Source organism: Tauraco erythrolophus, chromosome 6 (genome assembly GCF_009769465.1).
Source record: "Tauraco erythrolophus isolate bTauEry1 chromosome 6, bTauEry1.pri, whole genome shotgun sequence".
NCBI lineage: Eukaryota > Metazoa > Chordata > Aves > Musophagiformes > Musophagidae > Tauraco > Tauraco erythrolophus.
In genome coordinates this window covers 46,505,017-46,532,446 of record NC_141470.1, presented here as the reverse complement: position 1 = coordinate 46,532,446, position 27,430 = coordinate 46,505,017, and the positions used below count along the sequence as shown (strand labels likewise).

General features: G+C 45.0%; 1 protein-coding gene across 5 annotated transcripts in view; it reads right to left on the bottom strand.

The window, feature by feature from the left end:
* Positions 1 to 7,314: 7,314 nt before the first annotated feature.
* Positions 7,315 to 27,430, bottom strand: part of LIN52 (lin-52 DREAM MuvB core complex component) — a 61,891-nt gene continuing 41,775 nt past the window's right edge. Inside the window, exon 6 of one of the 5 annotated variants that reach the window (XM_086613723.1) lies at positions 7,315 to 7,398. In XM_086613723.1, coding sequence (XP_086469849.1) covers positions 7,325 to 7,398 — 74 coding nt within the window. In that variant the 3' untranslated portion in view covers positions 7,315 to 7,324. Of the gene's footprint in view, positions 7,399 to 14,569; positions 14,592 to 24,276; positions 26,440 to 27,430 lie in introns of those variants that run through there. The other 4 variants (XM_086613726.1, XM_086613722.1, XM_086613724.1 and 1 more) reach the window with 4 other exon arrangements.

Here is a 27,430-nt window from a genome sequence, read left to right as displayed (position 1 = left end):
AAGGGTCCACATAGAAAGACAATGTGAAAACTGGGCTCAAAACACCAACTAAAGTCTCACCAATGCTGATTAGAAGGAAAGACAATTTCCAGAGGTCTGGACAGTTGTAGCCTTATTTATTCTTTGCGGTAGGAGGTTTGCTTTTTTGCAACAGCATACTATTTTTGACAGGGCTTGTAATCCATTCTAACCTCTAGTGCTTTTTTGGAAGAATTGCTGCCTAACAAGTTGTTTTCCAACTTGTTTATGCATTTCATTTTTTCTGCATCACCGACATTCTTTGCATGGTTTCTTACTGACTTTCATCTATACTTTTTTCAACCACTTTCCCAGTTTGCCAAGATGATTTTGAATGCTAATCCTGTCCTCCAGTGCACTTAAAGCATCTTCCAGGTTTGTGTCTTCCTGATGCGCCCATTCTCTCTTTTGTCATCCATGTTGTTAATTAAATCTGTGAGCAGAACCAGACCCAGAATAGATCTTTGTGGAGCTATTCTCAATACATCCTTTATTTTGATAGTAAACCACTGAGGACTATTCGCTAAGCAGAGTTTTTCAACTAATTTTTTATCTGTCTAACAGTAGGGTCTGCTAATTTATATTTCCCTAGCTTGCTCATAAGGATAGTTTTTGAAATGGAGCCTAAACAGCTTATTGAAGTAAAGATACACAACATCTTCTGTTCCTTCCTTATCTACAAGACCTGCTGCCTTGCAACAGCAAGAAATTAGAGTGACTGGAAGGGACTGATCCTTGACAAATCCTCACTGAATGCAATTGATTGCCTCATTTTGCCTTTGATATTTAGAGACAACTTGGTGATTTATCCCAGAATTTTAATGGAAATGAGAATTAAACTGATTGGTCCATAATTACCCATCACCCTGTGGTTTTCCTGTACTCCATCACATCTCTACAGGTTCTGGAAGATGGCCACTACTGACTCTGAGACTGCTGTAGCCAAATCTCTAAATACCTACAATGACGCTTATTACATCAAACAAATCTGAATGCATCTAACTCAATAACATTACCTCTACCAGATTCTTCCCTTATTCCATGCCAAGATCTTACCTCTTTATCACTGTTATTAGTTTCTCTAATATTATCCTCTGTCAATAATTTTACTCCCTGTTGAGCAGTGATGCAATGTTTTGCTTAGTCTTCCTCTTGCTACTAATGAATTTAAAGAATGATTTTGTGTTCCCTGATTATCCTGCTACTTGCAAACTTATTTTATGCTTGGCCTTTTTGATTATGTTCCTGCATGCCTCTGCAGTTCTTCTACACTTATCTTTTGTGCTCCAACCTACTGCTTATCTTGCACATCCTTCCTTCACAGGTGTGAGGTGAATGGAGAATTTGTGAACTAACCAGGTTGTTTTTAAAATATTTTTTCCTATTTTACCAGGAGACTGGAGCAGAGGAAGACAAGGTGGCTCAGATAAATGAGGCTGGTACTGCACAACCTTACTGTCCTCCCACCTTGTTCCAGTGGAAGAAGAAAGTTAAGGATCAGGTCATAGATTGGCTATTGGATTAGGAGATGCCAGAGGTAGGGAAATGCAGGAGAGCTCTTTTTCCCATAGTTATGTTTGTTGTAAAAGCAACTGTTTTGAACATTATTAAAGACCATAACCACAGCTATAATGACATTTGTTTGAATCATAGAATCATAGAATCATAGAATCATAGAATGGTTTGGGTTGGAAGGGAACTCAAAGATCATCTAGTTCCAACACCCCTGCCATGGGCAGGGAAACCCTCCACTACACCAGGTTGCCCAAAGCCTCATCCAACATGGCCTTGGACACTTCCAGGGATGGGACATCTACAATTTCTCTGGGCAACCTGTTCCAGTGGCTCACCACCCTCAGAGTGAAAAATTTCTTCCTTATATCTAATCTAAATCTGCCCTCTTTCAGCTTAAAGCCATTGCCCCTTGTCCTATCACTACATGTCCTTGTAAAAAGTCCCTCTCCAGCTTTCCTGTAGGCCCCCTTTAAGTACTGGAAGGCTGCGATAAGATCATCCCGGAGCCTTCTCTTCTCCAGGCTGAACAGCCCCAACTCTCTCAGCCTGGCTTCATCGCAGAGGTGCTCCAGCCCTCTGATCATCTTTGTGGCCCTCCTCTGGACTCGCTCCAGTAGCTCCATGTCCTTCTTGTGTTGGGGACTCCAGAGCTGAACACAGTATTCCAGGTGGGGTCTCACGAGTGCAGAGTAGAGGGGCAAAATCACCTCCCTCAACCTGGTGGCCATGCTTGTTTGGATGCAGCCCAGGATACGGTTGGCTTTCTGGGCTGCCAGTGCACATTGCCGGCTCATGTTGAAGGCAGTGTAGGCTGCGTCCTTGGACTCTGCAGCCAGAGGTGCCAGCCTGCTTCTCCAGCCTGGGTGAAGCTGAATGATTGATCTGACCCTCCATCCCTTGACTAACAGTGCCGGGAGTGGGCAGGTTGAGAAGGGGTGGGAGACCAAGGTGCTCTGCTGCAAGGAGGCCCTGCACTGTAAGGCACCCGGAGACAATGCCAGTGCCCCAGCGTGCCCCTGCAGTGTGGCCCTGTCACCTCTCGCTATGCCACCACCAAGCCCTCCTCTACACCCATCAAGCCCTCCTCCAGCACCCTACCATGACAAAGCTGGGGGCTGAGTGGGCGGGCAGAGAGCTTGGGGGATGCCAGGGTGTGGTCCTCCTCAGTGCCCCGTCCCATCACCTTGCCAATGCTGGCCCACACCCGTGTCTTCTCCAGCGTCGCAGTGCCCATGTCCTTGCCCCTGACAACAGGTCCTCTTCTTCCTCCTCCCCCTCCTGGTGCTCTGGGGGTCTGTGCAGACAGCCCCCCTCCCTGCGCTCCTCATTAACACCCCTCCGAACCGAACCCAAACCGACTGGCACAGACACCACCAGCAGCTCCTTTCCCCTCCAATCCCTCCCCTTCCCTTCCATAATCTATCTACATATTAAAATGAGTTTGTCCCTGATTTACATGCGTAAGAAGGGATGTAATAATGAGGACGTAGATTAGAAGATTTAGCACAATCGTTTGTGTAGATTGTGTCCCATCAAAGGGCAGCTCTGACGAGCCGAGATTAAGGAGCAAACAGCTGCCGCTGGAATTCAGTCCATTTGTTTGTTTGCTGTTTTCTCTCTTGACTCCAGCAAACAGTCTCATTAACATGCGAGTGATTTGCCCCTTAAGCCTTTTCCTGTTTATTATTGGGGGAGTTGCTGACGGGGGCTTTGTAGAGTCCCTGGCCCAGTTCTGAGAGATCGACGTGCAAATCAAGATTAAAATGGGAAGTAATTAAAAACAAAGAAAGGGCCGCTGGACACCTTGGTCTCCTCTTCCCTTTGAGGGGTCTTAAAGTTAAGGCACCAGGAGAAGGTGTGGGGTGGGGGAAAGGGAGCGCTGCCCACCACGCTTGTGTGCCCCGGTGGGTCCCTCTCGGATGCGACGCCAGGCTCTCCCTTTCTCCTGCTCTCCTCCACTCCCCCCCTCGGCCTCCCCCCTCCTCAAAATGTCTGGCTGTCTACTAAACTCATTTGCAGCCTTTGCTTCAACGGCCTCATTTGGCGGCACCTTCCATATGGTCCCTGCTCACTCCCCGCCATGGCTTCAGGAGCCGGGCAGCGCACCCTGCACCGGCTTCTGCCTTCATATGCATGGCCTCCAGCCCAGGGCCATCTTCTGCCCCCTTAGCAGTGGTGTCCCCATCCAGCATCATGACCCCACCAACAGACTCTGCAGCCTTCAGCATCCACAGTGGGTGAGGGGTCGAGACATACCCAGATCGTGTAGCGGCCCCACTGACAAACACAGGTGGTGATGCACCAAGGGCTCTTCATGCAAGGGCCTCCCCGATTGTGAAGGGTAGCTCAGGTCACTGGAGCAACACTGGGAACAAACCAGCACAATGTTTGTCTTTCAGTAGTCCTCAGATCCAGCTGGGTAACTGCCGTGGTCCCAGGCGAACACCACTGATGCCCTCAGCACCTCCAAGGTGGCACAGCACCAACCACCGCCACCCCCTGGGCTGTTCTGCCTCTTTGGGTCTGGGCTTTTAGCTGCCTGGGGACAGTCAGAGTCTGCGTGGAGGTGACTTTGTGCCGACCCACTGCTGCAGGGAGTGCAGGGACAGCGATGGTGTGCTCATCTGTTGGCCCCCTAGGTTCAGTGCACCTTATCATCTGCAGCTGGCTAGAGATGCCAACCATGAGGAATGGCACGAAGGATTTCCTGGGCTGAGAGAGAGACTGTCACATAAATCCCCTGCAAAGCAAGCAACCCTTTTTATTTATCAGAGCGCCTGCTGTATTCCCTGCAAGACAAGTAAAATTATAACGAAGCCTAGAAAGTTGCTCTGGGAAGCAGTAATGGTTATTAAGTGTGCGTCTACACAGACATGGAGGGATGGATTCAGGTTTGCTCTGGCTGGCAGCTGGCTCCAGCCTGGCAGTGTGGAGCTGTGCTGGAGCACCTCCACACCCAGCCTCATGTCTTGGTCACCCTCAAGGCTCCTGGCTCTAGTATAGCTGCTCCTGGACCCAAGGTGGCTCCTGCCCAGGAGCGCAGCATGCTTGCACATTGCTCAGCAGATTTGTACACGTGCATGTGTGTACTCTCAGTGCCAGGATGAGGCTGTTCATCATGTGCTACTACACAATGCTGAATGGTCATGAAATTTGCGATCTTCTTGCATGGTTTTCTTAGGTGTCTGATGTTGACAGGCTGCTGTGCATCTTTCCACGGGGCCCAGGGCCAGCAGGAGCTCAGGACAGGCAGCCTGCTCTAGGCTAGCCCAAAATCCCTGGCACGGGGGGCCTGGCCGTTGTTTTTGGTGAGGTTACCCAGTTATCACTGAAGTTAGTTTCATGCATGACTGAGGAGAGACTGCAGCACTGCAGATGTGTGGTTGCAGATTGCATTGTAATGAACAGGTGTAGGGAAATCATGGTGCATGTTGTAAGTACTTTCTAACCTGAGTGCTTTATTTGTATAGTCTTGGAGCAGAGTTGCACAGAGGGTTGGTCAGGAAGAGCTCACTCTCCACCTTGCTGCAGTTAGCTGTCAAGTCCAGAGAAGCTCACAGCTTCCGTAGGATCAGCTGTTTAGAGCAGCAGTGCCTTCCCCTCAAACCACTTCTGCTACTCGCCAAGGCCATGAGCAAGGACCAACCAAACCAAAACGTGGCTGGCCTCAATGTTACGGCATTTCGCAAAGTAAATGAGGTCGTGGCCATGATCCTTCCAAACACCCGGGATTGCATTCAGACAGAATGACAGGCAGGTTGTTGTGAATGCCCTGCTGTTGTTTCTAACTCATTCACCAAAACAATTAATGAAATAGTTATAGCGTTCACTTTTTCAGACTCAGAAAATGGCACAGCTTCATTGTTCACTAGCTTTCTTTTTTGTGTTTGTTATGAGGGTGCCAAGGGGGAGAAGAGCATTTCCCCTGCAGGACAGCAGAGTCTGGTACAGCTGGAGTGGCCAGTAAGGTTCAAACAATAGTGATAGGAATAAATATCTTTCTTTTTCTGTGTCATACCTGAATAGCTGCTGGATTCCTCTGATCCACTCTGGAGCTGCCCCCATACTCTTCCTCCTTCTCTCCAGGAGGTATCTCCCCAGCCAGTGGCTGGGCTCCAGAGGTGCTCCCCTAAGAGGTGGCCATGTGTGGTCCCAGCCAGGCCCTTGGCTTCCCCAGCAAGACAGTGCTCGGCCGTACAGCGCCTTGCATGCACACACCCACCATGCAGCCCCATCGACAGGGAGGTCTCCAAGAAGCAGCAGCAGCAGCAGCCATGCCCCACCAGCCATAATGCCGCCTCTCTCAGCACGATTTTTCGACCTGTAACAACTCAGCCCTGTTGCAATTGATTTTCAGTGGATCATTGAAAGCTGCTCCATCAGTCTAGCCCTAATAGATTTCTACTGCCTGCTTCTCTGTTGTTTTTTTCTTTTTGATTACCACAAAGATAGAGTTTTGGTTTATAATGGGATAAGGGTTCTGTGGCTTGGGCACTTACCCGCATAAACACCTGAGCCCTTTTTGCTCAAACACAGCACAGTCAAAGCAACCGCTGCTTCCTCGGATGGAGATCAGATCTGGAGAACTTCACGTTCCCAGACAGAAAGAGTTATGAGTGATTAAGAAGGCTGCTGATAATAGAAATGCTTAGTCAACCTTGATGTAACTCATTTGAGTGCTCCAGTTCTAAATGGGAATGAGCCAGTGAAATCAATGCACATCTGCAGCACGCCCGTAAATAAACAAGGAGCTGCAGGAGAACACTGCTTGCCCGCAGCTCATGTCACCACCTGCAACACCATCACACAGAGTATCCTCCCAAGCTGGTCCTTGGGAATGTGCTGATGGACCCCAAAGAGCAGGGCCACTGCTTCAGCCAAAGGAAGACACATGGGGAGGGCTGGAAGAAAAACACTTAGAAACTGAGAAACGTGAGGATACTAGGGTGGTTCTTGACTCCCAAAAAAAGAGCTTGTCCCCCCAGGAGGGTCTAGAGATTCATCCTGAAACAGCAGGTGCAGGGGAAGCTCCGGGAAATGGTGGCTTTGCCAAGGGGACAGAGGGGACCCTGAGTCCCCCAGCATCTCATGGGCTCCTCCCGCATTTATGTGCACAGAGGGGTCCCTGCCCAAACCTCTTGCTGCGGGAATAAGCAATCGACTGAGAAGAGGGCAGGCAGAAAAGAAGAGAAGGGCCTCGTGGGCCCGGCAGCAGCGTATGCCACTGCGTGAGCCAGGAAGGTGAGGGCGTCTCTAATCCCCCAGGGCCAGGCCAGCTGCCAGGATCTGGCTGGTTCCCCAGCATGGCAGCGCTGCAGCCCCTCTCTCGTCACCCGATGACACCCTTTGCAGGGCAGGGGCTGCCTGCAGCCACTTCTCGGGGCTTGTGCTCCAAATAGCTGGAGGCACAGAAATGCCACATTTGAGGTACACCTTCTCGTGAGAGGTCCAGGGGGCTTTTGGGACCTGCATAGACACTTAGCAGGGCCAAGGGGGCAGGTTGCATCTCCTCACTTGCCCCTCTAGTTGCTGGTTGTTTCATGCACCAACTTTGCCAGAGCTGTGCTGGGCTGTTGCTTTCCTCTCTGTCAGGAAAAAAAAAAGTATAAAATCATCCCTCTGGACAGAACTGAGGGATTTTTAATCAAAGCCACTCCAATGCAGGCAGCTTCCCTCTTCAGAGCAGAGTGATCTGACTCACCGTCCGCCGCATCCTCCTTCCATTGAATATGATTATTGTTGCATTACTATTGCTATTATGTCATAAATTGACGTCTTGTGTTCCTGTTTGTTATCCGGGGATTCTGCTGTAATCTTGACGATCTCTAATGCAGTGCAAATCCAGCCCGCCGGGTGATAATCTGGCTACATAAAAAAAAAAAAAAAAAAAAAAAAGGACTTTCTAGGTATGATCAAAACCTTTCGCTTTAATATTGCGCACAATACTTTTACCACGAAATTACGTTTCCCTCAGTCCTTCTTCTCCGTGGCTCGGGGAGACACCGTACCCTGCGTTGAAGCAAAGCCGGTGCCTGCTGGGACCGAGCGCGCCGGGCGCAGGATCCGGCCCCCGGCGCCGCAGGGAGCGGGGCGCGTCCTGCGCTCCGCTGACATCCGAAAGTTGGCAGGAGCCCTGCTCCCTCCCTGGCCCTGGCAGAGCTCCGGAGGATAGTGGGGTTTTTTTGGGGTAAGGTTGTTTTGGGAGGTCAATTCCACGAAAAAAAAAAATGCAATACGACTCATTTTTATAGGTAGTAATTAATAGATGTTGAAACTCCGTTTTCCATATATATATGCCCACGCCGTTAAGTAGATGTGCTTATGACTGAGGCGGGCCTGGGTCAGTGAGCACGGGGTGTGTTTCAGTCCCCCTTCCCAGAGAGGCATTAAAGGCGTCGGAGTGCAGAAAGCCCGGCAGAGACAGCGGGGAGGACGCGGTGACACAAATACGAAGCAAGAGAAGCCTCCGCTCCTCACCCACGCCACGGCTTTTTGCAGGCCGGGCCCCCGAAGCAGCGTCCGGGGGCCGTCCGACGCTGTCGGGGGCAGGAAAGCCGCCCCCGCCCCTGCCGCCCCGCCAGCGCGCTGCCCCGCCGCGGCGGGCCCGGGCCCGGGGGCCGGCGGGGGCCCGGGCGCTCGCAAGCGGGGCGGGCGCCCGGGTGTCGGTGGCGCGGCGTCCGGGAATGCGCCGCTGATCCTAACCAAGCTTGCCAGCCATGCTTTTCTCATGGCTCCCGCACAATGGCCCGTTTTCTGCCCACCTGCCGATTATGCTTAATTAGGCGAGGAGTTGATTAATTTGAGGTAATTGACAGCTAATTACAGGCCTGAGGACTCATTAACTTGACGTCCCGTCTGAGGGAAGCGGCTGGAGGGGGTCAGGTGATGTGCAGACCCCCTGTGGCGCCCGCTCACCTGGGCGGCCCGGGGATGGGGACGGAGATGGGCACGGGGACACGTAAGGCCGCCCCGTGGGAGCCGCGGGCACCCCGGGAGGGCCGGCACCCCCGGAGGGGTCGTGGCGGGAGGGATGCGGCGGGGCGGGAGGGCTCCCCGCGGGTTAAAGTCGGCTCCCGGTGGAGAGGGGTGTGGGGGGCTCGGGGAGAAAACGGCGAACACACGGGTAGAGGGGAGGGGGTCGTGGATGGGGTGAGGGCTCCCAAAGGTGCGGCTCCCCGTAGGCTCATCCAACAGTCCCCACCATGCCTGTGGCCCCGGTGGGGGTCCGTGGTGGCAGAGGGGTGCCGCAGGTCCGTCACCCCAACAGGAGCCCACGGCGGCTGCTGGCAGGCTGCAAACAGTCATGCTTGCTGTACGGCAGGTCATTGCAAGGCATCATTAGTCACTTCATATCTACATCAGAAAACGCAACTACTGATTGAAAACGGGATTTTTTTTTTTTCAGTAAGGCTTTTCTCAGTTTCTCCTTACTGCGTGCAAATCATGAGACAGCAAGAGAGCTGTTTACCCAACATTCTGTATGATCTCCCTCACCAGAGAACTTGGCATGTCCTCTGGATTTACAAATTTATCCCTGCCTCACCCTTCTGGAGCAGGTGGGATCCCTGCATAGAGAGAGGCTAAGTGACATAACCAAGGTCACATTGAAAGTCTAACAGCTGAATCCAGCTTTTTGAGCCCTAAACCCAGGGCCCTGACCATAAAACCAGCTTCAACATATTCTTCAAGCACAAGGCTGGTTACCTGAACCTGACTGACACCTGCCAGAGGCCTGGCCTTGCGGCCACTCTTCTCCTGAGGGACAGGCAGCTGCAGTGGAATGCCCAGGTGTGGGATGCTCTTGGCAATGCTGAGGAGAGTGGCAGAGGAAGCCTTTTTAAACTATACACCTTGCTGCTCTCTAATTATGCCAGGCAGGATGTGTCTGAAGATACGTACTTGAAAGGTCACAAAGGGATGGCCAAGGTTTGTGATGGCTTCTTGTTGCTGTGGAAGTGCTCACCGCCCTTCGGCTGCATCTCATCTTTTGGAAGTCTTGCCCCAGACATGGTACATCATGGATGTTAACAACTGATTATTAAGCTTGGTTCAGGATTGAGAGGTAAGCCAGTACAGAAAGTGGCAGAGAGGCTCAATTAAAAGTCAGCCATGCCTGTGAGCAGAGCAACTACAGGACACATAAGCTACAGCTGGACTGTCCCAGCAGCCACAGGCTTCATACCAAGGTACGTTGCACTGCTGCTGGCAATGCAGGCTTGGATAACTGAAGTGGAAGGATTGGGACCTCCTGGCAAAATTGCAGACAGCTCTTCCTGGGTGCCATTTGGAAGTCTGGTGAAGAATCCCGAAAATCATCATAAACCACAGTCTGACCTGAGCACTGAGGCTCTTCAGCCAAAGGAAGCTGCATCGCAACTGCAGCTGTCTCGGATGCTTCCCTTCACCCATTGGTATGATCCCTCTGCCTTGCTTCTGCCTGTGGCTCCTCTGAAAGCACTGCACCTCCTCTGAAAGCTCTGCGCCGTACTCACATTCTTGGTGTGATCAAAAGGGATGAAAAATAGTTAAGAGGTGTCTCATCTGCATATTGCTGACAGTGGATTTTAGAAACCTGACTAAACAAGTTACTTCGGTATCCTGCTATTGCATTCCACAGCTAACTTATACACTGCCCTTTATCCTTTTGAAATGCACTGGGGTTTCATTTTCTAAACTCTCTTGTTTAAATTTCATGCAGTTGGGTAAAGCTGACTGGTCTCTATGGCGATCATTATTTAAAACCCTTCTCCCATTTGTTGTTCCTTCTTTCTACTCTAAAGACACCCAGACTTGGGGATGATTCATGGTACAGAGGCCAAATGGACCCACGTGACGAATAAATTTTGCTCACCTGCCCAGAACCTCTCCCGTGCTTGCCTCTTTCAGGAGAAGGTGTCCATAATTTAAGTTGTATTTGAGAGGAGAACACCCCAACAACTTTTATTGTGCCATTTATCACTTAGAACCGGGGAGAGGAGTTATTTGGAGGAGCCCAGACAGGTAGTTTCCTCTTTTTCTCTCTAGAGCCATTGTTGAAATTGGCTAAACCTTGGTTGTTTCTCATCTTGACTATTACAAGGCTGTTGCCTTCTAGTGTAAATACAAAGACTATACATTGGTGCAACGATATCAAGCATTAGATATAGCACTGAGCTACCTAGTAGTGAATTTCTTCCTGTCTTCTGTGTTGACACAGATTCCATCCATAGTGCATGAGAGTGTCATAAACAGGGAAACGTTTAACCATATAAATTTTCTATGAGATCGCTTAATGTTATCGTCAGTTTACAGATGGAGCACTAGGACCCAGGTAGACTGAGTGGTTGTCCACATTTAACAGGATGTCTGGGGTAGATCCAGATAGGAAAAGTGCGTTCTCTGTGTTTTAACTCACTGAACCTTTAGAGCTCTCTCTTGCTATAGAAAGCCTCACCCACCAAGCACCACACTGTGACTCTGAATGCCTTTCTGAAGAAGAAATGTTTTATGGGGACCGTGACTCTTCCAAGGCCAAAGCTTTAGCAAGACTTCCTTTTCGATACTGAATATTTGCCTGAATTCCCAAGTCATCACTAGAAGCCAGAATTCCCACTCAACTGAGTCAAGAACTCCTTCTGTCTATAAGGAAATTGCTGAGTCTGGGTTTAGGGGGTTATTTCTAGTAGCAGGAAACCTTACAGATTTGTAAAGAAACAGATACAGGGCAGGCAGAAACAGATAAAATCCTTGAGAGAGTGGTAAGTAGCCTCGCTAGGATCATTATATCAGATCTGTGGATCAGGATAGCGTAGAGTCATTCATTTGAGAGGTGGTTCTTCAGAGCAACCCACCCTATAGCTGTGTATTTTGACTTCAACTGATGCCACTTCAGCTGGGGAGACTCATTGTTGGTGTATGTTCATGGCAACTTATTGGTATTTGAATACGGGTCTCTTGGACATCCAGATTTTCATTAAATCTAGGTCATCTATCTCCTTTCTGTACTAAGTGTGTGGATGCTGGAGAAAAAGAGATTGGAGAAGACATCGGTACTCAAAAAGAAGTGTGTAATACCAGTAGTCTGTTTTACAGTCCGTATCTTCATTTAATTTGGGTACCTCTGTGGTGTGAGATGAGAATAGGCCAAGAGGACTGCTCTGAGCCTGAGGAGTATGAATGACTGGAGGGAGGGTTTCTTAGGTCTGAGTCTTCTGAAATACTTCCAGCTCTTTTTCTTACCTAAGATAATTTCTTCTGTAACATATGGAGGGAGCGGTCACCAAAAATAAGCTCTTGCTATTGAGTCTGGCTCCAGAAGTAATTTTTTTCAAGATACACAGGGTCTGTGTGAATTAACACAAGGCTGTGATGCCAAAAACAGCAACTTGATGAAATGTTGCTTTAAAATCCAGGTCATAACTACGGTATATGTGTATATGCCCATGTTTGTACACATGTATGTTGGCATCTACTCTGCAGAGGCTGGAATGACAACTCTCCGACATCGATGAGAAGGCTGGTAGTGGCATTGCTGAATTTCAGGTCAAGATGCTGGTAAATAGCTTCAAAAACTGGCACACATATCCTTAGCCCGTGGTTACACCAATTAGGTCAACTTCCCAGTTCTGAAGTCCAAAGATATTTTTCAGGTGCTGCCTGTGTAAGTGACATAGCTCCCAATCACCAGCAAACCAGCCCATATTTTAAGTTTAAATGAGACCTCAGGATCGAAATTCTACACTTCCAACCCAAATGCAGTACATGGTGCACAAATTACCGATACACGTGCTTAACTTACTGCGCCTGAGAAGCCAGTTAGCAGAAGAGTGTACACAGGTGCACAGGCTTTTTAGATCATTTTGAACATATTTCATCTTGAAGAGCTTTTAAGTAACTATTCTCTATCAATATCCCAGTTTCAGAAAAGAAGCTGCTTGATCGATTGCCTTGCTCAGGAGTAAGAGGGTTACTGTAATTATCTTCTTTGCAAGAAAAATAAGAACATTTATCTCATTTTAGGCTAGTAGAAGAAATAACAATTGTGAAATTTATCACTAGCCCGAATGTATTTTTATTTTGCCAATGACTAAATGTTGAATCATTGTGCCAGTATTTTTCCCGTTATTTCTGTAGAAATTTTATATTAAATTTTCTGTAAAATGTTGGAATTTTTCAAGACATTCGACCCAAATAACAACAAACCACCTTATTCTCACGTGTCCTGCATTTTAACATTTTGAGGTGAGAAGGAAACTGAAAGCCATCAGGTTCCAGGCTGTAAAAAATAAAAGAATGTTTCTGAACACTTAGCTTACATGAGACTTTCCAGTGCTGACCTGTTGCAAACTTGTTTGAATTAAACTGAAGGGTCTCAAGGGGGACCTCATATCTAATTTGTTTGAAAGTGCTGCAAGACAGTGTGAACCACAAGAATCAAAGAGAAGGAAACTTTTCTTTTTAGGTCGGCAAGTCACCAGGAGAACTAGTCTCCTGGAGTCCCCGAGAGTGGTTGGTTACCTTGGAAAGAGTAAGCCACCAAGTGAGTTTCTTCCTCCTAGGATCCACCTCTGTACATCCGAGCGAGGACTGTGAGTCCAGAGTGACGAGGGCACTTTGGTAAATGGGGGACTGGCATGAGGATATCAAATGATCTGCCACCCAACAGCAGAAGTCTGGCACAAGCAGTAAAAGGTTTGCCTGTGCACTGCCTCTGGACTAATGCACTAGCAGTACCTCCTGCAGGTCTGGAGAAGTGATTCTGAGGAAAGGAGTACGGGGACAGCTGATTCAGAGTATCTATCCACACCTTCTCCCAGATAAAGAATTTTGAAGTTGTGGAGGTGCTAGACATTAGAAGTCATCAGGTACTCGCCCCTTCAAAGTACAGATTCTGTTTACTTTGGTATAACTCTGAGCTGGGATTTATAACCAATTTAGCAGGACAGCTTCTCAGAATTTAGAGAGGTTGATTATTTTGGCATTAGTTTGATGACTGATCTCCAATCCAATGCTGAGACTAAATTAATTTACTGATCTGATAAGATAGTTTTCTTTTTGTTAGCTTCCCTCAATAATACTTATAGCTTACATATGTATATAAATATGTATGTAGCTTATTTGGATGCTATTTTTATTTCATTGCCGTTTAAGACTTTTACGAACATTGTAATAAAAACCATATTCAAATACCCTCCTGATACTTCTTCAGAAAGCAATAACAATTGCCCAGAATGGATATTACCAGCCAAAAAGCCTGACTGGATTCACTTAAGAAGGTAATGATTTCCACGCGTTTGTTTTCACTGACAACACGTTTGGCTCGTTGAATGCGTAGCACTGCCTGTACATTCAAGTTTTCAGGACAGGGGCCTGTGACAAAGTGATATCTGTCCACCCGCTACAAGGAAAATGACAAACATTACTTTTTTTACCATGGACAATAATTTTGTTAAGTTACAAAAACTAGGAAGTTGCCTATAGATTACAGAAAAAGAATTGTACCATTGATCATAAAAAAAGAAAAAGGCAAACTTAGAGTTCTCAGGAATATCTATTGCCAGTAAAATAACAGAATAAAAAAATGGAGGGGGGGGGGAATCACTAACCACCTAGGGATAAGAAAACAAATACCAGCACTAGGGATTTATAAAGAACAAATTGTGCTGGAGAAACCTGATTGCTTTTTTTAATAGAATTATAAAATTAGTGGCTGAAGGGAATGTGATGGATTTGATACATTTGGATTTTCGTAAAGATTTGATACATAAATCCTACTGAAAATTAATTCAAATTGACTTGGCTACACCACCACATGGAATGAAAAATTGGCCGGAGACCCGCAAATAAAGGATAATGATGCATAAAAAGGTATTGTGTTGGAGGGAGAGGTCTGTCTCCCTCCCAGAGATCAGCAGTTAGTTCTGTCCTATTTAACACCTCTTGACATGACACCTTCTGCCTGGAAATCAGGAAATTTTTGTTAAGTGAGTGAAGTGGGATAGACCAGCTGAAAATAAAATGGGATCCCAGTAAAAATTCAAGTATTATCCAAATCACAGTATCCAGTTCTGAGGAGGTCTCTAGAAAACACCAAATGAGAATCACCGCAGCAGAAATCGATGAGATGGGAATTTGCAGTGAAGGACAGCAGAAAAAGAGCTGGAGTGTCTGAGTAACAGAGCTGCAATTCATCCCAGTATGGAAAGCTCAGAAGGCTTTTGCAGTGTGGGCCCCCCACATATGCTCTCAGGCAGGTTTTGGTGGTGTAGCTGGCAGGGGATTTTTCTCCCCAGAAACAACCAGTGCAGACACTCATGGTGAAGTTAGCTTGATTTGAGAGGAGGGCTTTAAATAGATCCTCATTACTCTTATTTTTTAAATTTAAAACCAGGAAAGAAAATGGTAGTAAAGCAAATGAAATGCATTGATAGCAGACATAAATCCTCGTTGTCCTAATGTTTTCCCCTTCTCTATCACTCACTCAGTCCATTTGCAGTTTCAGCTATTCATCTTATCTTACCATCCATCCACAGGTGTATGTGGGTCTTGCAATGACTTTGGAACCTGTAGGCCAATTTCAGACAACTTTGTGGAGGGTAAGCAATACATTTCTGTACGTTTTGTCTAACGAAAGAAATTCAATGACTGCCCTCACTGAAGTGTGAGCACACCCTCTGTTACACATCAGAGAATCCACACATGATGCAATCTTGAAAGACACATCCACAAGGAAAACCATGTTTCCCTGCCTAGTTCCACTGTTCGTGAAACTTCTGCTTTTCTCTGACCTCCTTCTTGCTGAAAACCACTATCTGTTCCTATTTGCTCCCCTTCTGTTTTGCTTTTTTCGCTGTTTTTCTTCTTAAACTGCAACTGTAACAGTCTGCCTTCTTTGCTCTTTTGCAATCTCCTCAACCTCCTGCCCATGCCTTGCTGTCTTCCAAACTGAGCTTGCTTACCTTTATTGGTCTCCTCTCCTCAGTTTTTAAGTCCCTATTTTTAAATTCTTCTCGCTTCCCTGTATTTTTCTTTCAGCCTTCTGTATCACTCCATTTCCACAGTCCTCTCCCACCAAAATAGCTTGCTAATGGTATTTTGGTACTTGCTAGTGAAAGTCCTGTAAACCTTATCCAGATGCATGACACTAATGGGGTACACTAACATTTATTGTAGCAAGTTCCTCCTTTTCCAAACTATTGAAGTGAATGAGAGAAGCGATTTCTCTTTTGCTAGAGCAAATAGTTTTAAGCTCCCTAGAGAGCTGCAGTGATCGTTTTAATAATGTTCTCATTTAAGGCAGGATCAGACCCACAGAGCATCAGAGCAAGAGCAAGGATTTCAACATGGTAGAAATAGGAAAATTACATTTTTCCTGCCTTGGTGTGTCGGCAAACATTTGGACTGAGCTAATGCAGAATTACGTGAAACCTGGAAAGTCGCACTTACAGCCTCTCTGCATGAGTGTGAAAGGCTCGGGAAGGTAGAATGTGTTCTACATCAGTGAAGATGTTGTAATTACTATTAGGATCTGTGTAATGCTCATAGCTCTCCTAAATGCATGCGAACACCGTGCACACTGTGGCAGTTAATAGCACTGTGAGAAACCTTCATTTTTAGTGTTCTGTTTTTAAATTCTCTGTCTTTAACACTACATTAAAGTGACTTTCAAAAAAATTTAATTCTCTGAATAGTTCTTAGAGGTCTTTAAAAAAAGATTAAAATGTCTGGTATTGCACTGTAATTTATTATTATTTAAATCACTAATGCCTGTCAGTTGCTTAGGCGTTGGCATTTTTATTCATTTATTTTTTTAAAAGCCACATCTATTTAATGAAACAACAAGGCAGATGGCAAGCAGTGGAAGGGCCACTGGACTGTGGTTAAGAAGTTACAGGGTTTGAACCATGTTTGCTGGATAACTTCTAACAATTCTCTTTACATTTTGGTGTCTCCTTTTCTGCTACCACTCTTTTACTGCTTCATCTGCTCATAAGCTCTTAAGGATGGAGACCTTCACCTAATTACGTGTTTCAATGATTCACAGCTCAATAAAGTTTTGCTACTTGCTGAGGTCATTGTGACTTGAATGACTACTGTAACAAAATTGGTAAGTCAAACTGCTAAAGAGATGTTCTCCAAACACCACTCCAGCCCACAGGCCAGTTACCGTACAATTAGTAAGTGGTACATGAATGCCAGAAGGTCTTAGTGAAGGACACAAGAAGCCATTACCCTCTTTCCCTCTATCTGCATATCTTTCACCTGCCTTCACAATATTCTCGAGCGCTGCTAAACTGTATGAAGGATGTTCTTCACCAGAATGTCCTCCTCACAAGGACATAAACCCAACACTTTTTTATACTCAGTCAATCCTTATCTGCATTTGGAAGTCAAAAATTTGGCATGGTATTATTAATACAGCAAGATGACAGGCCAGTAAAATAGAGGTGTAACAAGCAAGGACCCTAATACTTCCTTGGGCAGAGAAACTGAGATAAAGTGGGAAACCCACCAATGTGTCTTCTTGGAGACTTTTCTCCTGGTGTCTGCCAGTGAGGTCCAGTTTCTCGAGGGGGGCTTGACATGGGAAGTGTTGCCAGCCCTTACTCAAGGAGGTCACTTGACTCCTGAGCTTCCAGAGCATGAAAATGGAGTTGGGTATGATGGTCTTTAGTTTTCTGCCATTGATCTGGGACTCCTCCTTAGACCAAGACTGAAGTATCTGGAAGTCAAGGTAAACAGCCACTCGGTGTAACAGGCAGTAACAGTAGTTTTTCCTCTTCAGAAACTGGTGTTAAGGATCAGTTCTGCTGGGACTCTTGAAAGCAGTGGTGATGTGGGTTTCAGTGAGCATCCACCAGAGAGCCTCAGGTGAGGTGCAGCAATTGCATTCAGATGTTCCTCTCTTCGCCTCTTTCTATTCATGAGGCAGCATAAAAACTGCCAGCTCATTGGGGTAAAGCAGGAGCAATAAAGCTTTTTGCCTTTCCTCTCTGGGTTTTAGTAAGAGGATTACGTATCTCCTCCTTTTAGAATAAACCTCTTTGCAGGGAAGATACTTCTCAAGTCCTCTTTGGAGATCAGTCCCTGCATCAAGACTCCTAAGATTCAAGCCATCACAGCAGCCAGTGGGAAATTAAGCCCTGTTAAAAGCGAAAGGCTTTTACAGTTCTGCAGGGCTAGGACATAGTACACATGCTGCCATGGGGAAAGGGTCCTTGCTGGGTTCACAGCTATTGAAGACAGAAAAATAAGGAGGCACAAGCACTGAGCAGAGTTCAAGCTCCATCCAAGATGACAAAAGACTGTTGCTGAAGCCTTGGAAAGACACAGCTAAACCTCTTGCTGGAACAGCTTCACCATCAGGGACAAATAAGAAAGAAAAGAGGAATCTCTTGTAACTTTAACACTTGACCAAGTATGTCTGAAAACAGTACCTGAGCATGCATGAGTGCATGCAAGGAGTACATTGTTAAAACAGAGAAAGCAAATTGAAAGCTTATGTTTTACTACATCTAGCCCAAAGACACTGATTAATTAAGGACCTTTAGAAGGAACATAACATCCAAATCAGACTTAATCACTAATACATTCCCATAACTTTGGAAACATCAACCAGCAATTACTTCTGCAAGTTACTACGTTCCTTTACAAAAACATCTATGCGTTAAAATGAAAGTCTGTGTGACAAGTAAATAAAACTACTCATTTCCACTGACTGTCCTCAGCACCCACTTTTCTTCCCTTCTGCTGAGGCTGTCTCAGCCGCTGTGACACTACGGACCTGCTCTGGCTGCTGTTTTGTCTTCCATCTCTCCCGTCACTCTACTCTCACTGTAGCCCCTTTACACTAATAGTATGAAAGTGCACGTATTCTTTTTTTAGCATTTCTCATGGCTCCTTTGATTATTGTCTTCACCTTCCTTAACCTATGTGAATCACTTCAGTTTCACCTAGCTGCCTTTCTGGGGCAAAAGAAACATCCTGATGCATACGTATATCTTGCTTCTCACCTCAGACCACAGGTGTCCCACCATCAGCGTAGAGAGGGATAGTCTGATTCACCTCTATGTCACCTCTCATCTTTCCAGCTTTCCCCTTCCTGGTCACACTGGGACTTGTGGTGATCACAACAACTCACAGGAGATAGATTTCCTGACGGTACCTGGAGGCCCTGACGATTCCTCAGGTCTCTCTCCACTGCCCACTTCCCACCTCTGTAGGGCAGAAGACAACACTTTGCGCTCTATGTGAAGGACCACTGGGAAGAAGGGATTGCTGGAGCTCGACCTGCTGCTGCTGCAGTGATACGCCCTTTCCCTCTCTCTGTCAACCATTTTAAAAGTTCTTCTGCACTTTTGGATGGCTGGTAGATGAGTCATATGTAAACCCCCTTCCTCTCACACACACAGCGTTTGCCTGGCTTACTCAGCGAGATGGTTGGGTTTTGGAAGCACCAGGTGCAGCTGCTGGGACCGCTGGTTGGAGAAACATTTGCCTCCTGAGCCCGTTAATTAGCACAGTAACGGTAACTGTGCTCCATTAGCCAACCCATGTGGTCGAGTCCCCTCCCCGTCCACCAACCTTGCCCTTAATGAGAGCTGGAAGAGGGACACACACAAAACACTGCCTCAGAATAATATTCGGCTTTGTCCGCGCCGGTAACGAGAGCTGACAGGATCACTACGTCCATTTCTCTTCTAATTAGCACACTTCCAGCTCGGCCTGAGCCAGCAGCCAGAGAAAAGCGATCGGACAACCGTACCGAATCACAAACACAAAGAGGCCCATTCCCCGTAATTAGGTGAGACAATCCCTCAGTCTTTTCTCGGCTGGAGCTTGCCGGTAAGACTCTCGCTGTTTTGGTAAGTCCCAGCAACACAAGTTACACGTCTCCCCAGGACACTAATAAGCCCCTAATTGTCTTCCGCTTCACACGGCTTGTACCATAGGTCTGACTTGGGGGAATTCTTCTAACGAGCGGCAGCCAGCGCTCCCTGCGCCGCAGACGGATGGGGAACCGCCTCTCAGGCACCGGGAGGAGAAGGGGGACGGAGAGAAGCAGCCAGAAAAGCAGCCCAAGCGCAGGGGCCCAGCTACGTGGCATGGGGCTGGTGGCTGGGCAGCAGCCACACGCTGCTGGGGACACGGACCTTCTCTACCCTCTCTCCATTGCCACCGTCCACCTGTGTGATGGAAACCCGAGTTCAACTCTCTGGCCTGCCTTCTCCTTTCTTGTCTCCAGCTGTACACGGGTACCCCTGCTTCCACGCAGAAACACACTATCAAAACCAAACATTTGATTGCAAAGATTTGCCTTAAATCTCTGCTAAGGCTTGCTGAGGTCTGCCCTTAGAGAAACGCAGTGCCTGGCGTGTGCTTTTCTCCAGTGAGGCCATGCCACAGGTCTGCCTCAGAGTTCAGGCTGGGAAGGAGCATGGGTGTAAAAGAGACCCTGTCAGTTCCCGTGGAAGGGAACACATGCTGGGTCTCACAGGACAAGTTTCTAAAGATGGCCACAAAATGAATAAAAACATGAGAACCTCCAGAAGAAGTTGTGAGGTTGGTAGGAGACCCCAGCTCAAACTCCCTGACCAAAACAAGGCAAAGGAAGGACACACAATCTCTCTGATTTTCAACCCAACACTTTCTTGAGAAACCATCATCAACCAAATATTTTTCAGCAAAACATTTTGCCCAGAACCCCATGGCAATTTTTGACAACAAGCCCATTTTGAGCAAAGTATCTCAGCTGATCCCATTAAGAATATTCAGGGCCTATGGATCCCTTTGCCTCCCGTGCAGCTGATTACAAACCGATCACTCCAGCAAACAAGACCAACTGGCCTCACCAGAAGTGCTTTGTCCCCCAGTTTTACATGTGCGGTTTGGCTTTGGTGTGCTAAGCAGGGGAGGAGAAACCTAAGACAGGGTGACCAGGGCGATAAAACAGATCCATGCAGACTACACGGGAAAGACAGGTGCTGGTGATTACCTTGAAAGGCAGTTTAGGATAATCAATATACATATACATATATATAAAAATAAATAAATTAAAACTAACTGTAACTTTTAAGTTATTTTAATACAGGGCGAAGAAAACAAAATAAAGGCCACAGAACCAGGCAGCCTGAGCATCCATGCCCACTTGAGTCACTCTGCTGGTTTCTCGTCCCTCGTTCTCACGTGCCTGATGAGCCCTCTTCCTCCCTTTTGCTACATAACCTGCTGTGTTTTGGGCTATTGTAGTAAGCGGAAGATGGCAAATTTCTGCTACTTCAGAATTAGCTTTAAAATTCTGTGATTATGAGGAAAGTTGTAAGATGTGCCTGGTATTCTGAGGAGGCGAATCCTCCCTGGCATCCCAGGGCCTGCAAGTACAAAATTTAATTACCCGATATTATTACATCTGCTCATCAGCTGTTGGCCACAGAGCCAGCCTTTCAAGTGATACAGAACCAAGTCAAGTACTTTGTCCCTCCAGAGATCTGGTCAATAAATAAGGTGCAAGGTCATTCTTATTACCCATTTTTTCTACTAGCAATTAAGTAAGGGCTTTCAAGCTCACCCCTCTTCCTCTTTTCTGTTCCTTACTGAGGTGTCTATAACGGAGACAGGCAGGGAGCGTTCTGGCTTCACTGGTCACTGATCTGTATTATAGGAATCAGCAGGCAGGCCAGAGGTCAACCACACAAACCCAACAAGAAAACGCCTGTTCTGTACACGCATCAGCTGCCTGGAGTCAGTCATTCTGCTCAAAGGGACATGACAGAAAAGGTCAAGTCTAAAAATCGGCAGTTTCAGTGGATGATGAAGTCAAAATGTGAAAAGATCCTGCCATGCTGAAAATCTAGCACGATCTAAATAAAAAGGGCATTATTGCACATATTCTATGCAGAATATGAATTAGGCTCTTTAGAAACTGAATCAGTCCATACTTCTCTGTCCACTTTAGCTTTTAAATATCTTCAGGTGGACTTCAAATGATGGGTATTTCACATCCTCCTGAAAGAAACTCAAAGCACTGATGTAAGGACTGGTTTGCAGAGATAACACATCTCTAGAATAGCTTTGATTCCAAGAATCTCAGTATCGCATGAAAACAAAAGGATCCAGTCTTTTTCTTTTCCTTTTCCACTTCCTTGCTTTACTTTTTCTGTCCTTTTTTTCCCCCTTTTCTTAACTTCCAAAAAAATATTCAATTCCTCCTCTTACCAGGGCAATGCGTATTTGACATCACACATACAGTATCTTTAGAAGTATCTGGCACACTGGCAGCTGTATATGCTGGGATGTTCATGTAGGAACGACAGTTTTTGATATTTCTGTGGTGGGGCATTTTTACTATCATGATTACAGAAATGCTTTTACAACATGTAACATTTGTTGTTCTCATCACATTGATTCAGTTCAGAGTTTGCTGGTCCATTGGAAGTTTCTGTCCAACCGTGATTTTGCTGGGCTGAAGATACAGAGAAGATCTTCTGGAAAATTTTCTTTCAATGAATTATCTTTTTCTTCTATAGACTGATAATATCATGGCTTTTTAAAAAGTGTCAGTAAGTGTCAGTACTGAATGGTAGCTGAAAATGGGGGTACAACATTAAAGAGTAAGGATCATTTTCATGTTTCAAGATTGCGTGCCATATTCAGATAGCTCACTCAAAGACGTGACGCGTTTCCCTGTTAAGAGTTGTCTTTTTCTTTTGATTGCGTATGTCCAAAAGTTGATATTAGTTGAGAAGTATTACAGAAATGTTTATGCAATGTTACTGAACTTGTGGTAGGATATAAGTCCCGTGTTTCAGACCACATGTCAAAGATGTAATTTATCTTTTTTACACACTGCACAGGTTGATGACGGAATTACCCAATATCACTTCTCAACATGAAGTGGCTGGCATAACTGTCACTGTGATTTGGAAAAAGTGTTGCCTAAGTCACTGCCGATGAAGATGAAGTGGATGAAATCAGCTGCATGCACAGACTGCAAATCTAAGTGATGATCCTGTTCTTATAGGTACTCAAAACAGGATTTAGCCCATGATGATGAGGGAGAAAACAGCAGCAGAACAAAATATAAGCTGCAATTAGGACTTACACGCCTCCACAGTATGCTCGCACTCTGAATACTCTGCAATTTTGATTATGCCATCTCAGGCTGTAATAGAAGACAGACAATTGAACACTGTGAGCATAAAGAAGGTGAACACAACCATGGAACCAAAAACAACAGGAGCTGAAAAATCATGAGCCATGCACAGATAGCAAAGAAGAAAAAAAACCAAACAATTGTTTCTGACAATGAAAGAAATGAAAGGTTCAAAATGGAATTATCAGGTAAGCAGGTTTAAAATAACGACTTTCCCCCTTCCCGCCCCCAGCTTTTTTTTAAAAAAACACCCTTTTCTTTGTATAACTGAATTATGGAACTCTCTGTCCAGAAGCATTTTAGAGGACAGACGCACAGATAAATTAGGACTAAGACAAATTTATGGAGGGTAGGGTCTACTGTGGACGAGATACAACTAAAACAGATTGCTGGATGCTGGGTAAGCTACCCTAAAGCAAAACCACTCTGTGGAAGCCTTTTGTTTACACCCTTCCCTGTGAGTTTACAACTGTTTATAATCAAAGAGAAGATTACAGATAAAATGAGCTTATGATTTGACTTGTAACAGCACCTTACATTTTTATGTAACATAAAACCCAATAAGATAAACCAGAGTAAGGTTCAAACACTACCTCTGAGTTGGGTTAGTCGGTTTTCACTAATGTGTTATTTCTAGGTGACTTGTTGAGGGAAACATAAAGCAAAGTTGAGAACTGTTGTTATAGTAATGTTCCAAAATTGTTATTTTTGTAATGGCAAAACACTGAGTTAAATTGAATATTACGCTCTTCAATTGCCAGTGCAACTAGGCTTTTATTTTGATAATAATTAATACAACAAACAAGAATTTATTCTCAATTAGATTAAACAGCAAAGCATTTGATACTCTAAGACTGAAGTGAATAGCCTTTACACCTTTACAACTGAATATATGTAATGCTGGCATTCAAAAGGAACTAAATACATACTGGGTTTATTTCCAAGAACCTCACAGTAACATTTAACATACCAACACATGAAAACACTTTATAAAGCAATGCATTAGCTTGATTAATATTACCAAATCTTTATCTACTTACTCTCTTAATTCCCAACAATTAATTTATCACAACTTTTTTTTTTTTTGGTTGCTTCAATATACAGGTGGTTATGAGCAACAAAGTCACTCAGATTTTCTTGTATAGATAGATACTGCAGAGATGTCAGGAAGGACATCATTGATGGGAAAAAATAGGGTTCAAAAGGGTATGAAAATCCCTAGTACCATTTGGATATTGCCAAATATTTATTTACTGATGGGTATGGAGCACCACAGGCCAAACCCTGAGGTGGTAGCATGCAGAAGTGTGAAGAAAAGCCTGAGGAAGAGTATTGCCTACGTGGCTAGGCAAAAGCTTTTGCATCTCAGAGGGCTATTTTGGAAACCTAGATGAATCTTTGAGCTTTGAATTTTTTTATTATCAAACCACAAAGCAATAACAGACATTTAACAGACATTACAATTCTCCGGCTAACAAACAAAAATACATATAAATAGTAGCAATAAAAAAATACATCACTGACTCATCTCTACAGATGACAAGTAGAAAGCCAATAAATATCACAGTTCTAAAGCATACATTACTGGCTGCCCTACAGAAGATAAGTACTGCATATGGTAAAAGGCTTTTTTTTTTTTAAACACATGTATGCTACTAAAAACTACCTACGGTTTGAAATCCCTTACTGAACATAACAGAAAAAAAAAATATATACATACATATACACTTCCATGCCAGGCTTTCATATCTTCTCCTATATTCCTCCTTTCAGCTCTCAATTTCTTCATGTATTGGATCAACGAACCTCCATAAAATGCACAAATCCATATTGGTCATACAGATAAAGTATCCCATTATGTCATATATTGTACATATCTTACGTATATAGCATACAAACTTAAAAATGCATTCAAAATGTAAAATTTAATACTTAAAGCTACATCAGCATGGGTTTGCACCAACAGGTTTTTTCTCTGTTTCTGAATTACCACTTTTAGCTTCTCTTCCCATTCATCTGCCTTAACTCTTGTGTTCTCAAGGGACGGAGATCCTATTAAGCTCAGCCCTGCATAAACTCTGAAGTACAGATATAAATCTGTTAAGTTTAAAATCAGACTCCTGACATTCCTAAATATTCAGCATTTGTGCCAGGTCTTTCTGGGATGTGGGTTTTAACTGCTTAAATTTGGTTAACAGGAATTGTCCAAAACGGTTAAATGTTTACTACTGGTCAGAACTAGGCTCAAGACCACAGTCTGCAAACCGAAAGGCCACTAGCAGTTCAGTAAAAATTCAGAGAAGTCTATTTGATTAAAAAAAAATAATCTCCTCTTTATTGCACATGCACCTGAAAAGAGTCTCCTCTCTCTGCAAAGACAGAAAAGGGCAATGCTCTAAGAACAGCCTATTTCCAAGTCATTTCCCCTCTCACATGTGACTGCAGCCTGGGAAACGACTAAAAATAACATTTCTAAATGTTCACTATTATGTTGTAACCTAGAAAGAACATATTTACTAATGCTTAAATGTTGTTTTCTAGGAAAAGGAAAGAGGATGAAACGAAAAAAAATCTTCTCTTAAATAAAATAAGTCTGAACATGCTCCTTACCTCTTCTCAGGGGCGAACATGCACAAGTGCATTAACAGAAGGAAACGACATTAAACTGTAAGATGAATAAAGCCCAAAACTGTGTGCTGAAACAGACCAGGTCACAGAAAATTGTCTTAAAAATTGTGGGTTTGTAGGGGAGGAAAATGTTGAGATTGCTGTTTTATAAGTAATTAAAAATCACAAAATGTTATTTTCAGAAGTGTTAAGATTCTGTAGAAGCAGACCATCCTTGCAGTGTGGCTAACAATCCTGTTGCCCCTTCTTGGAGTGCTAACTGAAAATATTACTGCCTTTCAGCTTTACAACTTTCTTCAGTTTCTAGCTCTATAAGGAGCAGAGAATTGCAGTGGACTGCACTGGCCGAGGCTTCTCTAGGGGTATTTTCCTTCGTGATACAGTAACACCTCTGACTCCCTGTGGTCTGTCAGTCTCGATTTCACTAGAGAACCGTTCAGCGGTGAGATGAAGCTCCTGGTACACCAGTGGTCTGGAGGTCCTCCTTGGAGTACCAGACATGCTTGTCTGAAGGCAGTGAGTAACTGGAATCTAACGCGCAGACTGCGCTCAACTTCTGCACTAAAAGCATACGCTCCTGCGGAACCAGTGCTGTTGGTCAATCCACACCCCAAACTCTGCTCAAATCATTCGGCGTGGAAGTTGCACAGAGGACATCAGTGCATCTAAGGCAAAAGACACACAAAAGGGTCAACGCCTCATGATGTGCACTGGCCAGTGTTAGATCTGCTGCGTGCTTCAAACAGGTGCTGCCACCGAGAGCAACTGAATAAGGACACTATGGCTGTTCACTCTGAATAGCTGATTAAAACAGGTAACTTCCACAGCACATCAAGGCCAAGTCCTCCTGTTGGACATCTTATGGTCAGATGAAGTCCGAATTCCAAGGCAACCAACTGCAGTCCTTGTGAGCTGTGCATGCAATACGTGTCCCCTGTAAAGAGATGAGCTGTGGAAGCAAAAAGAGACGTTTGCTTCTGAAAGTCTAGGGCAAGAGTTCTCTACTTCTTAAAAGTTCTGGGGTTCATCTGGATCTGCAGTACGTAAAATGATCTAGTTGGGGTATTTTTGTCCAAACTCCAGATGCGGCAGCTACTTTTTGGGTTTCTCTAGGATGTTCAGGAATTTCCCTCGAGTCATTTCTCTAGCTGAAATCACAAAGGAGGAAAAAGAGATTAATATTTTTTAAAAAGCCAAGAAACCCAAACAATTGTGTAATTTATGTATTTTAACCATAGGATAAGAAATTCATTATATTTGTGCTTATACCAAGAGTGAGTAAGGATTATTTTATTTATTGCTTTTTTTTTTAAGCGGAAAATAAATAAAACTGCATTCCAGCTTGAATTCCTGACCTCCGAGAAATGCAAACTGGGCCTGGAATCTTCTAAACTCAGCAATAATTTCCACAGGCTGTCTCATCACGTACAATCTATGCTTTCTATTCCTACCACATTATGCTCTCGCAGCATCTCCTTTTCTCTGTACTATCCATCTCTGAGTGGCATAATCCAGATCTCCATCACTCTATCTCAGAGCAATTGTTCCGGGATGTTATAATCCGTCAGAGATTATGGAACTCTCTCTTTCTCCATTTCAGGATTATTGGTCCCTGGATGCTATGATCTTCAACAGAAATTAGACAGCATTTTCTCTCCCTCAGCACTGTCAGTCCCTGGATGCTGTAACATAATGGGGTTTATATTCCTTCAATGCAGTTCATCTATGGATGGTGTAATAAAGTAAACTTTATAGAGCTTTGGTCTTCTCTCTCTCTCTGCATTGTCAGTCCTTCGATGTTTAATACAGCAAGGCAAGGTTTATATGTCTCTCTCTCACTCTTGGCACCATCAATCTCTGGTAGCTGTATTACAGCAGGGTTTACACAGCCACTTTCCTCCACGAGACATTTCTGACTTGTGAGCCCATAAGCTCACAAGCTGGCAGAGCAGCCCTAATACTATCTTCGTCTTGCAATAACAATACAATGCATCAAAGACAACGCAATTAGCAATTGAGTCCTGGAGAAAGACAATCTTCCCACCAGTGCTTCCCTTCATTTCTTTTAAATAAAGGTGTAAGCTTTGTGCCGGACTGACAGGCATCAAAATATGGAAGTTTTTATTCACAGGACTGATG